General features: G+C 42.9%; 2 protein-coding genes across 2 annotated transcripts in view; one reads left to right on the top strand and one right to left on the bottom strand.

Moving 5' to 3' along the window:
- The first annotated feature begins 1,219 nt into the window (after positions 1 to 1,219).
- On the top strand, positions 1,220 to 5,394 carry LOC134649814 (RWD domain-containing protein 1). The gene is made up of 5 exons (XM_063504642.1): positions 1,220 to 1,379; positions 1,460 to 1,662; positions 2,512 to 2,655; positions 3,278 to 3,464; positions 5,236 to 5,394. The coding sequence occupies exons 1-5, from the start codon at positions 1,310 to 1,312 to the stop codon at positions 5,343 to 5,345; spliced, it is 714 nt and encodes a 237-aa protein (XP_063360712.1). The 5' UTR covers positions 1,220 to 1,309; the 3' UTR covers positions 5,346 to 5,394.
- A 7,141-nt stretch (positions 5,395 to 12,535) lies between these two features.
- Positions 12,536 to 21,343, bottom strand: part of LOC134649356 (tubby-related protein 4) — a 69,411-nt gene continuing 60,603 nt past the window's right edge. Inside the window, exons 12-16 of the mRNA XM_063504070.1 lie at positions 18,669 to 20,157; positions 17,476 to 17,641; positions 16,375 to 16,519; positions 14,689 to 14,880; positions 12,536 to 12,655 (exon numbers count right to left, since the gene is read on the bottom strand). Of these exons, the coding sequence (XP_063360140.1) occupies positions 12,539 to 12,655; positions 14,689 to 14,880; positions 16,375 to 16,519; positions 17,476 to 17,641; positions 18,669 to 20,157 (2,109 nt within the window). The 3' untranslated portion in view covers positions 12,536 to 12,538. The remainder of the gene's footprint in view (positions 12,656 to 14,688; positions 14,881 to 16,374; positions 16,520 to 17,475; positions 17,642 to 18,668; positions 20,158 to 21,343) is intronic.

Raw genomic sequence — 21,343 nt, 5'->3', positions numbered from 1 at the left:
TGTAGTATTGAATATCAAAAATATACTTAGATATGGTGCAATGTTGTAAATAACTTGTTTCAATATTAATTTTGCTACTTTGAAGGAAAAACTTTAATGTAGCATTTTTATGAATTGGAAGATGTAATTATTTATTTTTTGAATACAATCATAGTTGTTTCGTCAGTATATTTAGCAGTAAGCATAATATAACCTAGATTTACGAGTATATTATTACTACTAAAAGACAAGCTTAGATTTAGTGGTAATCTTTCCTTTGAAGCAGGTACTTGTATTACGCTTTATAACATTTTATTGTATAAAATAAATAATAAAAACATATTATTATAACAAGTTTTTTATTATTACCTATCCCTAAAATGAAAAATATTTACAAAAAACGTTGGAAATCGCCACGAGCGATGGTGGTGCATGCAGCTTGCGCATGTTGTTCATGCATGTAGCCTGCACGGCACCTCGTGCTGCGTCTGAGACATTCGTGTCTGAAATGGTTGGCTGCAATCTTGCACTAGAGCGTTACTGGTTACTAGATATGACCACCGTAAATACCGTCAACCTTGATGAATAGGGATGGCGGGGTGAATAGGAATAGGAATAAGCATAGAATTAGATGAGCGGATTCTAGGTCTGTGGGAATAAGAATCGGGATGACATTTATAGATGGTCAAACAAATCTTGTCAGTAGAAAAAGGCGGCAAATTTGAAAAATTTAGGCGCGAAGGGATATCGTCCCATAGAAAATTTGAATTTCGCGCCTTTTTCTACTGACAAGATTTGCTTGACCATCTATACCTGATAATACCGTCAACCTTGATATACTGGGTCAACCAAATCTTGTCAGTAAATAGGAACAAAAAAAACTATACTCATCCTTTTCTTTTGGGTGCTAGTACTAGTGTTAGACAAGGATGGTATGATTCTCTCTGTCTATGTTTGAAATCAAACAGACCTTTGACACACTATAAATAGGGATGGCGGGGTGAATAGGAATAAAAAGAAAAACCGGGATGACATCAACCATGCATCAATTATGCAAAACCTACTAGTTAAAAAAAAAAATGGTCCGCCATCCCTTTCATCACGGTTAACGGTATGCTTCAAAAGGGATCCGTTACCAAAAAAAACTGAGAAGTGTTTCTTGACATAGAAAAATACCACTCTCGTGTGTCATTCTTGACATTGACAACCACATGAACGTGACAATATGTCAACTGTCCACTTTTGTTGAAAATCGTGTGAAAATCAGTAGCGGTGGCTTATATCCATGAAGTTAAATTAGATTTTATGGTTAATTACTCAAGATATAACGATGGATTACCATTATGAACAGACTAGTGAAGTAGAAGCTTTAGATTCAATCTACTATGGCGATATGCAAAGTACGTTTCTGTAAAATAGTTGAAGTAAAGCATGCAGTAATGTTTGATATAGGCTAGTTTACTTATTTGATGTGTTTCAGTTATAGAAACTGAGCCGTTCCATAAGTTCTCGATACCGATAAAGTCAGAAGGCTACGACGACGGCGAAGGTCTGGCATGTCAGCTGGTTTTCACTTACACGGCAAAATATCCGGATGAGGTGCCTCTTATAGAAATTGAGGATGAAGAGAATTTCGATGATATAGTAGACAAACAGGAATTACTGACACATTTAACAGAACAGGTATGTGAGATAAGTACATAATATGTGAATTTAATTGAGAGTTAAATGTGGTAAAAATAGGAACAAGTATTTTCTAACCTCTTGGTAACTATCAGCATACAACAAATCCATAGACTTCTTTTTTATGAATAAATTGTTAATTGGGTAAATTGTTTAACATGCTCACTGTAGTATGGAGTTCAACCCCATATTTTTGGTATAGTTCATTATGAGTTAAGCTAATTGCCACTGTTAAAAAGTGTTTTTGTTCATTTTATTTATTTATGAACTACCTTACATTGACAGTTAAACAAAGCATCGGTTAAAAAGATACCTTAAACTTATTAAAATATAAGCTTATTGCTAAATTTAATTAATATTAACAGTTGTGGATGTAGATATTGCCTCTAGGTAGCGGGCTGCTGTGGCTAGGAATTTCATTCTGTTTTTGAGAATATGTCAAGAGTGGGATTATGTAAAATAATGTTATTAATATCGTTAAATGCAACATATAGAGGACTACTGACTAGTGTGATATATTTTATTGTGTTACAAAATTTAAAAATGAGCATGCTTTATTGGGTATGCATTTAAAAGTCTTTTTAAAATTCCTAAATCTGTCACTGTTTTCATTGCTACTTAAACATTTCTGTTGGCAGTACACTTTTTTACTTATTTAATAAACTCAAGCAGAAACGGACCGTGATGGTCATTTTATTTTAAAAACCGGACCCCTGATGAAACTAATCGGTTAGCGGGCTGGGCCGAATTAAACAGATCAAAGGACAAGGGCTTCGAAAAGATCTGCCACCCGGAGCCTTAATATCGTTAGGCTGCCAATGAGTATCTACACTATCAAAATAATTTCAGGCAAAAGAAAACGTAGGCATGGTGATGGTGTTCACATTGGTGTCAGCGGGGCAGGAATGGCTGAGTGACCACTGGGACAGAGTCAAGAAAGAAAGAGAGGAGCAGGTGCTGGCGAAGATTAAGGCTGACGAGGAAGCTGAACAGGTATGCTATGCGTTCTTGATATTTATTGTTATCACAGTTATGAGAAAAATGTACAGTATGATATAAAAAATGTGTCATCATTTAGATATTCGTTCATATTCTTAAAATATGTACACAACAATATAATATTATGGTGTAAAGATTGCGCCAAGCGTGATATGGTTGCCTTGGACATACCATGCACCCAATGGCAGAAAATGGCCGAAGACCGACCTGTGTGGCATCATGCTATTCATGATGGTCAATCCAAGCACGACAATGCGTGGTTTATCTGTTTAAAAGACAAACGCATTGAGGCGCCATGAGCAGGCCTCCAACCCTCGCCAACTGCTATACATTTATTTCAACCAATCACGCTAGACGCTGACGCCTTTTTATAGCCGTACTTATACGTTTTATACTAGTAACGTATCGAATCGCGGGGAAACATTGATCATCAATTTTAAACTATAAGGAATTAGTTTGATTCTGAACTTTGTCATCATGTATTTCTGTTCAGGTTCCCAACCACATCGTAAAATTCTTAAGCTTGCATTCAAAATCAACTCACTATTTCTCAGATTAGATTCCCGCTTTTTTCAAGTGGCTGCCTCAACCTAACATAACCTATTTTCGATTACAGAAAAGGTTCGAAGGCACGCGGGTTACGGTAGAATCGTTCCTGGCGTGGCGGAAACAGTTTGAGATGGACATGGGCATCCCGCAGAAGCGGGAGAGAGAAGCCAAGGGCACCAACAAGCTGACCGGCAAGGAGCTCTTCCTGAGGGACACCACGCTCAATGAGTCCGACTTGAAGTTCTTGGATGATGGTAAGTTGGTCGAGATTATCATGGGCATAATTCATAATAATCATAATTCTTTACAGCAACCATGGTACAGTTTAGATGTCAAATATATTATTATTATTATTCTATAAGCAGGCAGGCAGTTGTGACAACTGATATTGCCTGTATCCAGTAATCATTGACAGTTATCATTGACAAGTAGATGTATAGTAGGGTGGAGCGAAATCCAAAATTCTTGAATATAGCAATGGAACCCCTCTAAAAGGATGTCTAATTTTTTATTATTTAAGGGAAAAATAATAAAAAAAATATTGGTATATACTTTTAGCCCTCTACTATTCGATTATATATAGCAATATATGTATATTTTTAATTAATTTAGTTTATGCTTATTTTTTTTATAACAAGTTTTATTCATTAAATAACATCTTTTTGTTACAGATATACTCGATTCCTATACTTGTTTTTGTTTATAACGTATATTTTTATGACATGGTAAAACCACGTAAATCGAGGTTTTATGGAAAAGGCCCTTTAACCCGGATACTGTGCACAAATTGGAGTTTACAACTAATTACAGAACCGTGAAAACTATTTTGAACGTGATAAGATAATAAAAATACTACTAGTAAAAGTAAATATATGCCTAACATACGTGTGAACATGACCCAAAAAGGGCGTAAGCGACGCCGAAGGGCAAAATTTGACGCTCATTTAAACATATAAATAACCCATTTTTTGCAGTAAAATGATACTTTTCATAATCAATAACACCGTTACTTTGCCACAAGAACGTCTAAAAAAAAATAACTCATATATTTTTTTTACACTGGAGCATTTTTGTTGTTTTGCATGAAATTGCTGTTTAATATGAAAGTTTGAAATTTTATTATTTCATAAATATTGAAAAAGGCACAAAAATTTTGGTAATAACTTATTACACGCTTATTAAGTATTATATAATTTCAATAAAATGTACATATATTAGTGAAATAGTATATTTAAATAATTGATGAAAATTTACCTTTATTAATTTCTTTAGCGGCTGGGTAGAGGGCTAAAAGTAGTGTTTATTTTGAAACTTGATATAATCACTATAGTCTACATGACAAACTGCAACTTTTTGTACCGGTTCCACATTGATAATCAAATTTTTATTTTTTCCCATACAACGACGCTCCACCCTAATGTATAGGTGTGATTGTCTAGTTTATTCTTAAATTGGTTCACATTTTGTGCTGAAACCACATCTTCAGGGAGTTTGTTCCAAGCCTGTGGGTAGGTTACAGTAACAATGTCTCATATGGACCGTGTAAGGGCATCCCGTAAGCGATGCGAGAGGCAAAAACCATGTTGAATGAGTCCGACTTGAATTGAGATTGACATAGTGGTAGCTACCTCAGAGGCTACAAGAAACTAACGTGCAAGCTCTTCCTGAGGAAAACCATATTGAATGAGTCCGATTTGAAGTTCTTGAATGGCGGTAAGATGTCCTTGCCTTATAAAAAAGTACAAATATGTCCCGTCTAGAATAATAGCTGTATAAAAAAAAATTGAGGCATACTTATGCCATGGGGGTCAAACAAGTTCGGAAAACATTTTTACGTTTGGTTTTTGTCGATATACTGAGATATAAAAATAAGGTTTACTTAACACATTCACTGCCCCCGACGCACATGTGCGTTCACCGTCATACAAGTTTGTTCCTAGGCCACGCCCCCTGGCAGTGAATGCGTTAACAAATCTTAGGTAGTAAGTACTTGACAAATCTTATCTATATTGTTAACTGTTCCAGGCGACGCGGTGAAGGTGGACGAGTCCCTGTTCCAAGACCTGGAGGACCTGGACATCTCGGACGAGGACGACGAGGACTACGTGCCCGGACAGAGCAGCGACAGCGACTAGCGACACAAGAGCGACACATGAGCGACACATGAACGACAGATGAGCGACACATGAGCGACAGACATAGACTAGGAATCCTCTAGACGGAGTTTAGACCAATTATTTCATGAAACCGATGCTGCCAAAAATACTGGGGTGCGGGGCACGAGGTGAGCAAGTCCCGTGCCGTGATTGGTCCGTTCAAAGACACGGACGTCACACAAACACACTTTGACTCGAAAATGGAGTAAAACTACCGTACATTTGTGGCAGAGGGGGTAGCGCTACTATGCTCAGTCTGGAGGATGTCTTGTCTGTGGCGACAGATGAGCGACGGTGGATAATATCAGTAGCAGAAAGCATAATGTAAGTCGCGATTTCACTGCGTGTTTTTTATTAATAATGCAAATTTAAGTGATATAGTGATGAATAATTTGTCTAGAGATAAATAAACGATAAATTTGCGTCATTGAATGAAAGATACACGCAATGCTATCGTGACGAAAGAAAGAACACTTCGCACGAGGTATTGTACATTGACCCGCATGTACTTATCTCTATTTTGATAGCACACGCAGTGTAAGTGTTAGTGTAAGGCCTGAGTGGACGCTCGAAGCGGAGCGTTCGGCGGGGCGTGCAGCGTGGCGTCGGGCTCACAAGTGATGTGAGCAGCGTGCACTAAGGCCGCTCCTATACGCTTGCATTTATTTGACATGCACGCCGCACGCCCCGCCCCGCTGCACGCCCAACTCGAGCGTCCACTCAGGCCTTCCTTATACGTTCATAATTTCATACAAGTTTTACGTTTAAAATAACACTTGCCGTGTGCTATCAAAATCGCTGCAGACTTATCTTGGTCTAACTCTAGACAACTTCATGGAATGATCGAATCACTGGTACTTTCCAGTGACAAAGGGTAGTTTACCCTTTATACGGACCTGGGCGACAAGCCAACATGCCAATCGTTTACGCGCCGTAGCGAACGAAACGCAACTGTTACTGTCGCACTAATATGGAAGTGATAGAGAGACAAAGCGTTTCGTTGTCGTAGCGCAAGCGATTGTCACCTTGGCTAGGCACCCTGATATTCTCTATTGTGTCAGTAGCTGAAATCTGGGGCCCATTTCTCGAACGGTATTAGTCTAATATTATTAATGTGTTGCCATGGTAACCCGACTTGCGACGACATGGTAACCCCATGGCCCATGGTAATACGACTTGACAGGGGCCCATTTCTCGAACGATATTAGACTAATATTATTACCGTACTAGGCAGGAAGAAGTTGATAACTCGAGATATTTTATTGAATAAATTAGAACTTAAAATAAAATTACATAAGGTTCAAATTTCTTCTATTTTTTCCCGCCAGTTATCAACTTCTTCCCGCCGTCCACGTCCACGAACTGTCAAATCGTATGGGTTGTCATGACAACACACTAATAATATTAGACTAATATCGTTCTAGAGATGGGGCCCAGCCAGCCTATTATGGATAGCTTTATCCATCTTTATCCACGTGATAAAATAACTGTCACTGTTTAACACCGTGGGAAAGAAAGTGACGGACACCGTTTTATCACGCTGTCACGTAGACAAGAACGACCATCATATCCGTACAGGGGCCCATTTCTCGAACGATATTAGACTAATATTATTAGTCCACGAACTGTCAAATCGTATGGGTTGCCATGACAACACACTAATAATATTAGACTAATGTCGTTTGAGAAATAGGCCCCTGTTCGTGGTCTAATAATATTAGACTAATACCGTTCGAGAAATGGGCCCCTGACAGTGTAAGTACCCCGTAAAGTACGGCCTTGTCGCTGCAGTTATTTATTATAAGAAATCGTTTTAAATAAAACACAGATTTGTCTGGAGAATATTTTTTATTTACACTTTGTCACTATAGTAGGTACATATATACAGATGACAAGTGAAACACCAAATAAAAAGCGACTGGGGACAACTAACACGTCAACATTCAACGAAACAAAACAACTAATGGTCGCCTGAAGTGATGTGTTTGAAACATAAAAGCTAAGGAACTAAATAAAGTTTTTCATTCATACATTCATTCATTAAGGAACTAAATGCCTCCAAATATTTTTTTCTCACCTCAGATACCATGGTGTAAACACAGTGTAAAAAGTATACAGTGGACCGACGACTTTGACGTGTACCGAGCTACTAACAATGGCGAATGTATGCAGATCGGGTGCGCGGGGTACACCCCACGGCCCCGCACGATTGCCCTGTCTACACGGCTTCGTTGAATGACTATTGTTTTATATACTGTGACGTAGGTGACCCTATGGGGCATGTCACACTGCGTCCAATTCGCACGTCGCTCCGAAGTTTGAGCGAGACAACTCTATGCGCGTATTAAAGCGACATCCCGCTCGCACGTTGGCGCCATGTGCGAATCATGCGAACCATGTGCAGTGTGCCATGCCCTATATCATTAGTACAATCACTACCAGATACATCGGAGCTGCCAAGGTTTTACAAGGTTTTAAAATACACATCTGAACAAAGCCGCTATTATCAAAACGGTAAAGTGCACATACAGATATTTTTGAGCACCTTGGCCGCTCCAATATACATAATCTAATGGCGACTATACTGTACCTACTATTTTTGGTTTTAATCCGTTTGAATAACAAGACTACGGATGCCAACGACAATGTTTTTGGCAACGCCTTCTAAAAAGCTATTTTTAAATTGGGTTAAATAATCGACCGAGCGAAGTGAGGTCTTAGTGGTCTTACGGTCAACTAGGTGACACTTTTCATATTTATTTCATGTGCGAGTGTAAGCATAATAATGTTTCACACATATCACTCCAGGCATTTACAACATGCAAACAAAACAAATCCAACTCGGCCTATACACCTAGAATACCGTGACTTAACTATAATTACTTCTTAGAAAAACAATAAAATGAGTATCACAAAATATATGTTCCTATGTGCAGTCTTAAACCAATGAGCGGAAAGGAAACCGTCTCGATCGTAATTAACCAGAGATATGTATTGTTTGTTTACTGATGTGCCCACGCAGTTTCCAAAATTTCGAAACTTAAATGGAAATATCTCGGAAATTTCCTATGGACAGCTTTCCATAATAAGTAGTATCTTACTTGAATATGTGAAATTTCATAAGTTTCCGGAAATTTTGGAAACTTTTTACAACTCGCAAATCTGTATGTATGTTCGACCGAAGACCGGCGTTAGAACGAATTACACAATCACATAATTAATATAAATATCTATGTTCTACTATAATGATAATCAAACGTGCTGAACTAAAGCTTTAATAACAGATCTTTCGGTTAACTCTTGAGTTATAGCCGTATTATCCAGTTAACCCATTGAACGCCACGCCTCACGCCCCTCGTATGCGGCGCGTCATCGTGAACGTTGTCGGAATGCACGAAGGTGGATCAGTTGATTTCTTTGGCGACAAAAGGGTTAAATAAACGTAAATATGGTAATAGACTACGCTGAAGTTTTGTGGACATTTTAATCCGATTCAACATTTTATAATCAAGCCATTTTATAATTAACCAATGTAAAATTGAAATAAATATCACGTATTAATGCTAAATGTCCTGCAAATTAGGTTTAGGTTTAGAGATTGTTACTCATAAGAACAATACATAACAGTTCACTAAAAAAAGGAAAGTTCGAGTGAAGTCCCTCATAATATCTCAAATACATTGATGTGACTGTCATTCTGAATGAGTATTTCTTATACAAACAAGAGTCAAATAACATAAGACTTCGCCATAAAAAACTAAGGCAACTTTGTTATAAGCGTCAACACTTGAGTCACACATTTCAAGTGTTCGCCGTTGCTCGATCGCTTCGGGTCGGATTTCAATATGGGTTAGGTAGGTACGATACTCACGTTTTTTGCTGGGTTCGAGTGACAAAACAATTACCTGGCGAACTGTAACCTTTCAGTTGTAAACAAGAGCTACAGTTACAGGAATCCAAAGTAATGTATAACGGGACAATGTGGTCAGGTTAGTCTCAAACTAAAATCGTTAAAATACGTTAATACCTTTGAGATTCTTCGCCAAAGTTCTTTAGTTTGAGTATATGGCAGAATAACAAAAACATCAGTTTGTAACCAGCGATGACATCCCGCAACTTGAACACAGTTACGTAAATACATTTCCCCAATCTAAAACCCATAGTTCTCTGGGCTTAGCTTATTAGCATTGAGCCATAATTAGCACATAAACAGGATAATAGATAATATCAAGGAGAGGCAACAGATTTAGTTCATTCCGACTAGAAAATAGGTACAGTCGTTTTGCCTATGGCACGGGCTAGGCCGAACTTCATCAACAAATAATTGAAAACTACAAACAAAATAACAAATGAAAACAATAAAACAAAATAATACTGAGGTACCTAATTACTTTTACAATTTAATAGGAAACAATGAACATTGTGTATATGAAAAATTCAGTGCAATAACATCTATATACTAACCAAATAATTTAAAATATTACAGAGTATTCTGAAATAAGTACATAAAATTCTGTTCGAAAGGAGCGCATTGAGAATCGTAAAATAAGACTAATAATTTGATTTCAAGATCTGTGCACGACGCCGACGTATGTGCGAGCGAATACAAATGGTATATAATTATGTTTTACGTTTCTCAATACGCCCCAAAGTATGAGTACCTTTGCGATTGTGATCTTTCAAGATGAAGACACTAAAGGTCATTTTAAAATGGACCAACAACATTGACTTAATGTAAATTACGTTATCTATAGGCCAATATACAGTTTTCACAATGACCGGTGGCATACCGTCTATTGTGACAAAATATTTAACAATTGTACCTAAATATTGTTTACTCTCGTCCTTCGGGTACAGTTTACCGTTACAAGTTACAACAGTCTTTGTATACAAGAGACGCAATATTTTGTCTAACTTTTATTACCTAAGGTTCTTTTTCAGACAATTCTTTCCCGGTTCCAAAATAATGTAGGTACCTATACGAAATAAATGTTTACTTGAAAACAAATATGCCGTAGCAATATGTTTATCATGGTATACAGTCAGCAGCAGAAGTTGCTAAGCGGGCGAGGTGATCAAAATTACCTTGACACGGTCTTATTCTCTTAACAATAAAGTTGCGTCAAGATCATTTTGAACACCTCACCCGCTCAGCAACTTCTGCTGCTGACTGTACTACTCTACTACTTGTTATTGTTAGAGTTCTCCTTTTTCTTTCTTGGTACTTGAGATGGTACAGCACTCGGCATCAAATAGATAGTGATGGCCAAAGTAGCCGAATATATCGTAACACAACTTTGTTTCCATAGAAATAAGGACGTGTTCCTATTTAGCAATTTTGGCTGTCACTATAATTATATTTGTTGCTGTCTGTACCATCGTTCACAACAAGTGACTTGGTAAACCTTATTGTAAAGGCATAAGGTTCACCTATGTTCAGAGTTAATACAATAAGTAAGTTAATTTGTTATGTTTACAGCGCGTTCACTTCGAGTTGGTCGTCGGCGACCGTTACATGATTACATTAATTACGTCACAGGTACAAATACTAGTACTGCCGACAAAAAATAATTTCGTACTTTATTTTTTGATGCTTAATTTTTGTGATCGTTTAAAATGTAAGCCATGCCGAGTGAGTAAGGCGTCATAGGGCGTGGGGAGGGGAAGCGGGCCGGGAGGTAACGGCCAACTTGAAGCGAACGGGTAGTATAGGTAATAATAGGTACTATTATCAACAACCGTCAAATGGAAATTTCTCAATATTTTTAATGAGTTGTGTTTTTGAATTAAAACATTGCGTTTCTGTTGCTACTGTTCATAGATACTGTAAGGGCGCAAATTGTACCATACCGCGGCCGCGGCGAATGGAAATACTTCGAAGCTACCTATCTAAGCATGTGTACAAAATATCTGTATATGTCCTACGCTATGGGGCCGATGCAAGCGGGCCTATCGTACAGTCGCCATCAGATATATCGGAGCAGCCGAGGTGCTCAAAAAATCTAAACACGCACTCTAACGCCTTGACAATAAAGGCGTGTTTAGATATATGTGGGCACCTTGGCCGCTCCGATATATCTGATGGCGATTGTACATACAACATCAAAATAACAAAATACTGATGATAATTGTATATTCTAACATACAACTACCTACCTATACAGATGTACACACTGTGTACACATGTATAGTTCATAAATTTTTTTCATCGTATTTTCTCGAACGGGTCTTGCTATTTCAGTCAGTCTCGGTACAAAAAGCACTGACGTTGACTGAAGTAGCATGACAAATACGAATGTTTCCGAAAAAATACAATGGAAAACAATTATGCGCTACATCTGTACTATACTTAAATCGATGCTGTTTGTATTGACACTAAGCGAGCAAATTAGTCCCAAAAAGTTCAATTCTCAAAGTCCACAGCAGACGGTGCTATGGCACATATTATCGAAGGTTGATAAAGCAGCATAGCTAGCAAGTCACGACCATAATTTCACTTATTCGGTATCCAGTGTTAACTACCAAAACTCGCTGAATACTGAATTTATAGGTTTTTGTCGGAACGATTAGCAAATACAGCGCCAAATTTAACTATATTTTCCACTTGGAGGTCACGCTTATAGTCCATACATCGCTCGTCACATTTGTATTTCATGACTGAAATAATAACTCTAGCCGGTATTTTAAAATACAATGAAAAGTACTTTTGATGAAAAATATGGATATTCAGGAAGTGCCGCGCGGCGCAGCGGTGCTACGCTACATGCTGGGTTCTTCCCCAAAGCATCTTCAGAAGTTCCCATTAGTCCCATCCCACACTTCTATAATATACCAATGGAAAGAAAGCCAAATAGCGGGCGGATTCTTAGGGCTTATTTAGACGGCGCACGAACTCGTATACGATTTTAGTTACCTTGCGGACCATTGAGGTTACATCAATTCAGCCGACCGATCAAATGACGCAATGTAATGAAACTCGCATGCGAGTTCTCGCACCGTCTAAATGAGCCCTTAGTGACTGGTTAAAATGTTGTTAATGTATGTGAAATGTGTTATAAGTATTTTGATACACCAAAAGATAAGCATATCAAAATGATGAAAGATTGCTTAGACAACGTGGCGAGGACGCATGACCATGACGTGTAATGTGGGTGGCGTTGGCATGTTGGCGTTTACTTGAGCCTCTGCGTAACATTGGCTAGGGCTACAGCGAAAGCCTGCAGCGCCGAGAACGGGTACTGGAAGTCCAGCGTGTACGCGTTGCCGTCGATTCGCCCAAACTGCATTACCTGCAGAAATTATTGAAAACGTGAGAATGTCTACAAGATGAAAATGTTACCGCTTTATCATATCACACCGTTTCCTTGGGATAGTACCGCTCCCAATAATATTTCTATAGCATCGGTAGCACTACCACCGAAATGACCAATGGATGCCAGCAGGGGAAAGGGAAGTAGGTAGCTCTAAGTTCTATAAGGCGTTCTATAATTTACTATAAGGCGAGCGCAGTTTTATAGGATTATAATTTACGAGTATAGGTAATGATGAATGAACCTGTTTCCCGTGGTACTCGATCTGAAAGTTCTTGGCGGACTCCTGCGTGACGCGGCCGCCGAAGTCGAGCTGGTACACCTGGCTGTTCTCGTTCCACACGGGCTTGTTGCGACGAGCTCTAGTGACATGTCCTCACCTGTTTCCCGTGGTACTCGATCTGGAAGTTCTTGGCGGACTCCTGCGTGACGCGGCCGCCGAAGTCGAGCTGGTACACCTGGCTGTTCTCGTTCCACACGGGCTTGTTGCGACGAGCTCTAGTGACATGTCCTCACCTGTTTCCCGTGGTACTCGATCTGGAAGTTCTTGGCGGACTCCTGCGTGACGCGGCCGCCGAAGTCGAGCTGGTACACCTGGCTGTTCTCGTTCCACACGGGCTTGTTGCGACGAGCTCTAGTGACATGTCCTCACCTGTTTCCCGTGGTACTCGATCTGGAAGTTCTTGGCGGACTCCTGCGTGACGCGGCCGCCGAAGTCGAGCTGGTACACCTGGCTGTTCTCGTTCCACACGGGCTTGTTGCGACGAGCTCTAGTGACATGTCCTCACCTGTTTCCCGTGGTACTCGATCTGGAAGTTCTTGGCGGACTCCTGCGTGACGCGGCCGCCGAAGTCGAGCTGGTACACCTGGCTGTTCTCGTTCCACACGGGCTTGTTGCGACGAGCTCTAGTGACATGTCCTCACCTGTTTCCCGTGGTACTCGATCTGGAAGTTCTTGGCGGACTCCTGCGTGACGCGGCCGCCGAAGTCGAGCTGGTACACCTGGCTGTTCTCGTTCCACACGGGCTTGTTGCGACGAGCTCTAGTGACATGTCCTCACCTGTTTCCCGTGGTACTCTATCTGGAAGTTCTTGGCGGACTCCTGCGTGACGCGGCCCCCGAAGTCGAGCTGGTACACCTGGCTGTTCTCGTTCCACACGGGCTTGTTGTGACGAGCTCTAGCGACATGTCCTCACCTGTTTCCCGTGGTACTCTATCTGGAAGTTCTTGGCGGACTCCTGCGTGACGCGGCCCCCGAAGTCGAGCTGGTACACCTGGCTGTTCTCGTTCCACACGGGCTTGTTGTGACGAGCTCTAGCGACATGTCCTCACCTGTTTCCCGTGGTACTCTATCTGGAAGTTCTTGGCGGACTCCTGCGTGACGCGGCCCCCGAAGTCGAGCTGGTACACCTGGCTGTTCTCGTTCCACACGGGCTTGTTGTGACGAGCTCTAGCGACATGTCCTCACCTGTTTCCCGTGGTACTCTATCTGGAAGTTCTTGGCGGACTCCTGCGTGACGCGGCCGCCGAAGTCGAGCTGGTACACCTGGCTGTTCTCGTTCCACACGGGCTTGTTGTGACGAGCTCTAGCGACATGTCCTCACCTGTTTCCCGTGGTACTCTATCTGGAAGTTCTTGGCGGACTCCTGCGTGACGCGGCCCCCGAAGTCGAGCTGGTACACCTGGCTGTTCTCGTTCCACACGGGCTTGTTGTGACGAGCTCTAGCGACATGTCCTCACCTGTTTCCCGTGGTACTCTATCTGGAAGTTCTTGGCGGACTCCTGCGTGACGCGGCCGCCGAAGTCGAGCTGGTACACCTGGCTGTTCTCGTTCCACACGGGCTTGTTGTGACGAGCTCTAGCGACATGTCCTCACCTGTTTCCCGTGGTACTCTATCTGGAAGTTCTTGGCGGACTCCTGCGTGACGCGGCCGCCGAAGTCGAGCTGGTACACCTGGCTGTTCTCGTTCCACACGGGCTTGTTGTGACGAGCTCTAGCGACATGTCCTCACCTGTTTCCCGTGGTACTCTATCTGGAAGTTCTTGGCGGACTCCTGCGTGACGCGGCCGCCGAAGTCGAGCTGGTACACCTGGCTGTTCTCGTTCCACATGGGCGCCTTGTTGTGCATGACGAGCTGCCGCCGCGACCCGGCTCGAGGTTCGGCAGTCGCAGCTGCCGCCACCGTGCCGCCGGCACGTTTTAACTGGGAATGAGAACATATGCATATTTTTGAAGGTAGGCAGAGGCTAAGCCTGGCGCAGAGGCTAAGCCTGGCGGTGCAGAGGGGCAACGCCGCTAGCGTTTTTGCGACCATGCCGGAAGGGAGTGATTTGGGGGAAGTTTTTTATATTTAGTTTTTAGTTTTAGTTTTGTGTTAGCATAGGTTTAATTTACTTTCTTTTTTGTTTGTGATTTGACATGTAATATGAATTATTAAATAAAATTATAGAGGTGTATTGGAAATAATAAAGAAGAAAAAAAAAACGAATAAAAAAAAAGAATATATAATTTTAAAAAAAAAGGTAGTAGTAAAGTTGTTGATACCTACTTTTTTGAGTCATACCTAACTCTCATAAGAAGTGGATTGATACGGCGGTCAATAGTGCTAGCTATTGCTAATGCCCATTAGATAGAAAAGGAAGGGACGATCTGCGCTGACTTTAAGTACCTACTGACAAGGACCATAACCAATATTATATTAGTGGTTATTATATTGGTTATGGTCCTTGGTACTGATAAAGGTATATTTTGTTCATATTTAGGTACTTACAAGTATGTTCATTAGAACGATATATGAATTACAGTAGTTGCAAATACGTATATAGCATTCGTTTGACACCCACACCCCCCAAAATTATGTTTATTACCTATGTATTAACCTGTCGAATCCCACGATATGACGTCACCATAAGCGTTCTGGCTCATATATGAGCCGTGGGAGCTGACAGATCTTCTTACGACAGCAGTAGGATCAGCACTGTATGGCAGTTACCTTGTTCCTGAGCTGACCCTTCTGGAAGCTCTCGAGGTCGCGGTAGTTGCGGCCGTTGACCTCGCTGTAGCCCGAGCACTCGTCTGAACTCTCTGCCGGCTTCTTACGACAGCAGTAGGATCAGCACTGTATGGCAGTTACCTTGTTCCTGAGCTGACCCTTCTGGAAGCTCTCGAGGTCGCGGTAGTTGCGGCCGTTGACCTCGCTGTAGCCCGAGCACTCGTCTGAACTCTCTGCCGGCTTCTTACGACAGCAGTAGGATCAGCACTGTATGGCAGTTACCTTGTTCCTGAGCTGACCCTTCTGGAAGCTCTCGAGGTCGCGGTAGTTGCGGCCGTTGACCTCGCTGTAGCCCGAGCACTCGTCTGAACTCTCTGCCGGCTTCTTACGACAGCAGTAGGATCAGCACTGTATGGCAGTTACCTTGTTCCTGAGCTGAGCCTCCTGGAAGCTCTCGAGGTCGCGGTAGTTGCGGCCGTTGACCTCGTTGTAGCCCGAGCACTCGTCTGAACTCTCTGCCGGCTTCTTACGACAGCAGTAGGATCAGCACTGTATGGCAGTTACCTTGTTCCTGAGCTGACCCTTCTGGAAGCTCTCGAGGTCGCGGTAGTTGCGGCCGTTGACCTCGCTGTAGCCCGAGCACTCGTCTGAACTCTCTGCCGGCTTCTTACGACAGCAGTAGGATCAGCACTGTATGGCAGTTACCTTGTTCCTGAGCTGAGCCTTCTGGAAGCTCTCGAGGTCGCGGTAGTTGCGGCCGTTGACCTCGCTGTAGCCCGAGCCCTCGTCGTCTGAACTCTCGGACGGCTTCTTACGCCGCCGCGATAGGAGCGGTGAATTCAGTAGTTGTCTGTCAAGGTAAGGAACAAATATCTTTGAACAATCCGTATAACATATTTAATTACACAAACGGGTCTACCGCGATATAATTTAATTGTTTTTACCTTTAATTCCGACGTTTCAGCTGAGTTGCACCAGCTGTGGTCACGGAAACACTGACGTCCCAACAAATGTCAACGGAGATATTAATAAAACACCACTAAACTACCCGAAATTAGTTAATAAACTAAAAAATAAAAAAATTAGGTAGCTGCAATTTCTTTGTCTACCCCGAACATTTTTATTAACTAATTTCGGGTAGTTTAGTGGTGTTTTATTAATATCTCCGTTGACATTTGTTGGGACGTCAGTCTTTCCGTGACCACAGCTGGTGCAACTCAGCTGAAACGTCGGAATTAAAGGTAAAAACAATTAAATTATATCGCGGTAGACCCGTTTGTGTAATTAAATATGTGTGCAAAACGGGAGAGTTTAAAATCCGTATAACGTCAGTCTCATCTAAGCCTAGCTTGGGCAAACCTATAACACAAAAGACTATAAATGGAATATTATAGTTCTAGTGAAATATATTTACTTGACCCATTTTTTAAGCACAGCATTTTTGAAGTGCACGTTATTTAAATAGATGTTTTTATGTGTTTCAAAAGAGTGATTCAGTTCCACTGGTTGCTTAAATGTAGTCTAGAAACTGACTGAATGGCATACATAAGACTGTTAGGGTCGCCATGTGTTGTTTTGTGTTGGAATAAAAATATAATTATTCCGTATCTGAGAACCACAAATCATACGGGCTTATAATATGAGTGTTGAAGTAGTGAGTGGCACTAAAGACCAATTAAGAGCGGTTAGTACCGATACCGATAAATCTTAATTATTATTTAGGCTGGTTAATTTAGGTAAGTAAATACATGACTTATTATGGCAGCCTGACGTTAAGTTTATTAATGATGATTTTTTTGCTATTACCTAATAGGCGAGGCCGAAGAGTATCTTATGCGGCGCGGCGCGGGCGCGGGGGAGGCGGGCGTGGAGCGCGCGGGGCGGGGCGACGCCGGCGCTGAGCTGCTCTCTCTCTCTCGCGAACTGCGAGAGCGAGACGCCAACAGCCGCAGCGCTAGCTGCTCCAGTGAACCTGCTCACATAGGGATTTTAATAAATGTAATGGTTACGGGTCTTTGCGTTTTGGCTAATCCAGGTAGAAAATAATGGCACTGAATAGTTGACCGCAAAATATCTACGTTATAAAAAATCTTGAAACTTCAACAGGTATTGACTGTAGGTATCTTTATGAATACCTGCCTGGACTAGACAAAATGTAAAACAAAATATGTATGTACTGCCACAACAATAAATCGATCAAATTAAATTGATCGACCGATTGGTGACATTATAGGATGATTCACAAAAGCTAGCGCGGATTTTATACGAGAATTATACATATAAATATCGCGCCAACTTGTGATGTGATAGTGAAATGGTAGACTGCCCGACCAAAGTGCTAGGCGGGAGTCCTCGGTGCGCGAGTCTAACAGCCGTTTCAAGGATAACTACATGCAGCTCGTGCTCAAGAATTCGAAAAGCTTTCATCTGAAAAGCGCAGTTCTAAGGCTCGATACTAATTTGAGGAACAAATGGCCAGGAGGTATAAGGGCCCTTTTTCATCAATTTGACTTTTATCTGACACTAACAATTCATCGTGAATTATAGGTCAATCAAAAACTTACGATGTGTCCTAGAGACTACAGAAATTGAAATGTCAGGTTATAATAGACAAGTCGATGGAATAGGGTTATTATAAATTTACTGGGGCGGTAAAGTCTATTTTTTTATTCTGTAGACTGAAATGACAGTTCATAGTATGAACATAAAATGTCATTTCATACTATGAAATGTCATTTTAGTCTACCGAATAAAAAAATAGACTTTAGAGATTATAGCTCATTAAATAGCTCAAAAGAAGCGTTTATTCCATTTTATCGGGTGCATTTGTGTGTGAAAGGAACGACGTTTCATTTGAGCCTAACGCGGGCCGTACCAGGAGGTCGGTTATCTTGCACCGTCTACACGGGTGCTCTACACCTACAGGGTAAGCTACCACTTTGGTCCCGGGTACGTTACCGTCGTATGGCGGGGCGGTAAAGCAACTACGTCATACTAACTATAATACTTGCTGTAGTCGGAGTCGCTGTCGGTGTTGGGCGCGCGCGGGTCGGGCGGCGCGGGCCGGGGCGGCGGCGGCGCGCGCGGCTCGCACGCCACGCACACGTACGTGGCGGCGTCCACGTCGCGCCGGTCGTACGGCGACACGAGCCGGCACGCCGTGCACACCGGGTAGTCGCGCCGCTGTTCCCTCTCCAAGCGCGGCTCCAGCGTGTCCAGGCGGGACTGCCGAGTCTGCTTCTTCTCTAGCGACAGCTCGCTCGAGTCGAGGCTTCGAGATTTGCCGCATCTCTTTAGAGTCGGTCTGTTGGCGTCCTGCGGGCGCTCGCGGCGGCGGCGGCGGCGCCGGCCCGAGTCGCCGACGAGCACGAGGCGGCGCGGCGGCTCCCGCAGCGCCGCGACCGACACCCGCGAGTGGAGCACCGCCGGATCCACCATGTCCAGGTAGCCGACGCTGCAGCTGCGCGTCATGGTGTCGTAGACGGGGACGCTGCCGCACACGGGACTGATCGGCACGACGGTGGTGGTCCGCTGCACGCGCGGCTCCCTCGCGCTCGCGCCGCCGGGTTCCACCGGAGTTTCCTCGTCGATAAACTTCAAGTCCTCGCCCTTCTGTAGACTCCTGAGCGTCTCGCGTCTGCCCATCGCGTCCGGGTGGACCTCGTGCTCGTAGTTCTTGTTGCAGAGCGACTTGAGTATCCTAGTGTTCACTTCGTAGGAGGCGGACTCGCCGCGCGCGCAAATGTTTTTGCGGAGTTTCGAGAGGCAGTTGTCGGTGACGTGGCTGTCGCATTTCTTTATTGTGACCTGCCGGCTGGGTTCCAAACTTAGATTGAGGCTGAACTGCTGATCTATGTTGGATAGATTCCCTTTCAAGGAAACATTGTCGCCGCGGACGGTGTAGTCGGTCCGTCCGCCGCAGAAGTCGCCGCGGCCGCCGCCGCACGTGACGGTCTGAGGGGAGGGTCGCTCGAAGATGATGTCAGTCGGGGCGACGGCATTCTTGGGAGATTGGAGCGTCGGGACGGAGCCCTCGCAGCGCAGCGGGGAGATGGCGTGGCGGCTGGGGACGGGCGGGGTGCCGACGCGGCGCACGGGCGCGGGCTCGGCCGTGTCGATGTACGGGAACTCGTCGTAGGATTCGGCGCGCGCTAGCGACGCGTGAGCGTTGTTATTATGGTTGGTGGTTGTGACCTCGGCCGGGGCGGGCACGTTGGAGTTGGCGCGGTCCGCGAGCGCCTTGCGCCTGTCGGGGAACACCTCCTCTTCGTCCTCTGAGAATATGTTAGGGTTGAAATTGGGATCGGGAGCTGGCGCCTGGTCGTCGCGCAGCTCGGCGATGGTGAGCGTCATCTGCCGCGGCTGCAGGTGCAGGAGCGACGTCTTGTAGGTCACCTGCCCGAGGTTGGCGGGCACGTTCTTGACTAGACCGTGCATTTTGAACTTTGTGCCCCAGATATTAGAGGTTACTTCCACTAATCGCACATCCTGGAACAAATAAATAAAGATTTAATTACCTACTAGGCAAATGGTTACATACCTGATTGCCTGAACGAAAAAGAAATAATAAAAAAACTAGATCACAGCTAGGTTACGAGCCTTTATAACTCGTGACCGTATAAAAAATGGCAGGTACCTAAGATGGGTGCATTACTCAAGCACTGAAGACAATGTTTTTCACGATTACCGAATTTGCCACATGTTAAAAGTTGTTCACTAGGACCTACAGAAGAACCTAACCACCTCGTATGATTATCTATACATATAATAAAGCTGAAGAGGGTCGAAAGTCTGTACATGGAAGATATTCGAAAAAAAGTTGGCTGGGGATACTTAGAATCGATAACAGAACACGGTCCAACAGTTTTTAGAATTTTCGTCTGTTTGTCTGTTTATCTGTTTGTCTGTTTATTTGACCGCGCATCACGTGAAAACGGCTGAACGGATTTTCATGAAAACTTTACTAATCTGTCAAGAAAATCCCTGGCCATATTTTAGGCTAGAAAAATTCAACCCCTAAAAGGGGGGTGGAGGGCGGTGGCCACTACACTCAATTAAGTTATGTTTGCACCTGAATCTTATGGCGCTAACTTAAGAAAGTGGTGCAAACTTTTTTTTGTGTAGGTATTTTGTAACAAAAAAAACAACATTTTTCTTAGTCAATGTCAAACGTCTTTGCAAATACATATTAAATCACATTTATAGACGGGTCTATCGCGGGTCTATTGACAATAATTAACATTATGTGAAGTGGGTGGTTTGAAAATATGATGTCTACCCCAAACTTGCACAAATCTCTGTTTTGACATTTTGTTGGGACATCAGTTAGCCGCGACCACGACCAGTGAAACCTGTGTCGAAACGTCGGTAAATAAAGGTAATAAAATAAATTTCGAGATAGGCCCGTCTATAAATGTGAGTTAATATGTGTTCAAAACGCGAAAGTTTTTAAATATTATGTCTTTGTAAATGTCAAACAATTGGGGACTTGCAATTTATACTATTGTTCCGTGTTTATTGTTTAAGCACTGACAGCCTGGACGCTTCGGGCCTTCGGCCCTACATGGAGCTCGGCCTTCGGCTTTCGCATTAGATATCCACACCAAAATTTCACGTAAACCATTGCGGCTGTGTCACTGACATAGCCTCTTTAAATTTTTTTCTATCAAAAAAA

The sequence above is a fragment of the Cydia amplana genome, chromosome 7 (assembly GCF_948474715.1).
Source record: "Cydia amplana chromosome 7, ilCydAmpl1.1, whole genome shotgun sequence".
Classification (NCBI taxonomy): domain Eukaryota; kingdom Metazoa; phylum Arthropoda; class Insecta; order Lepidoptera; family Tortricidae; genus Cydia; species Cydia amplana.
Note: the sequence above shows the minus strand (reverse complement) of the source record. Positions and strands in the feature narration are given on the sequence as shown.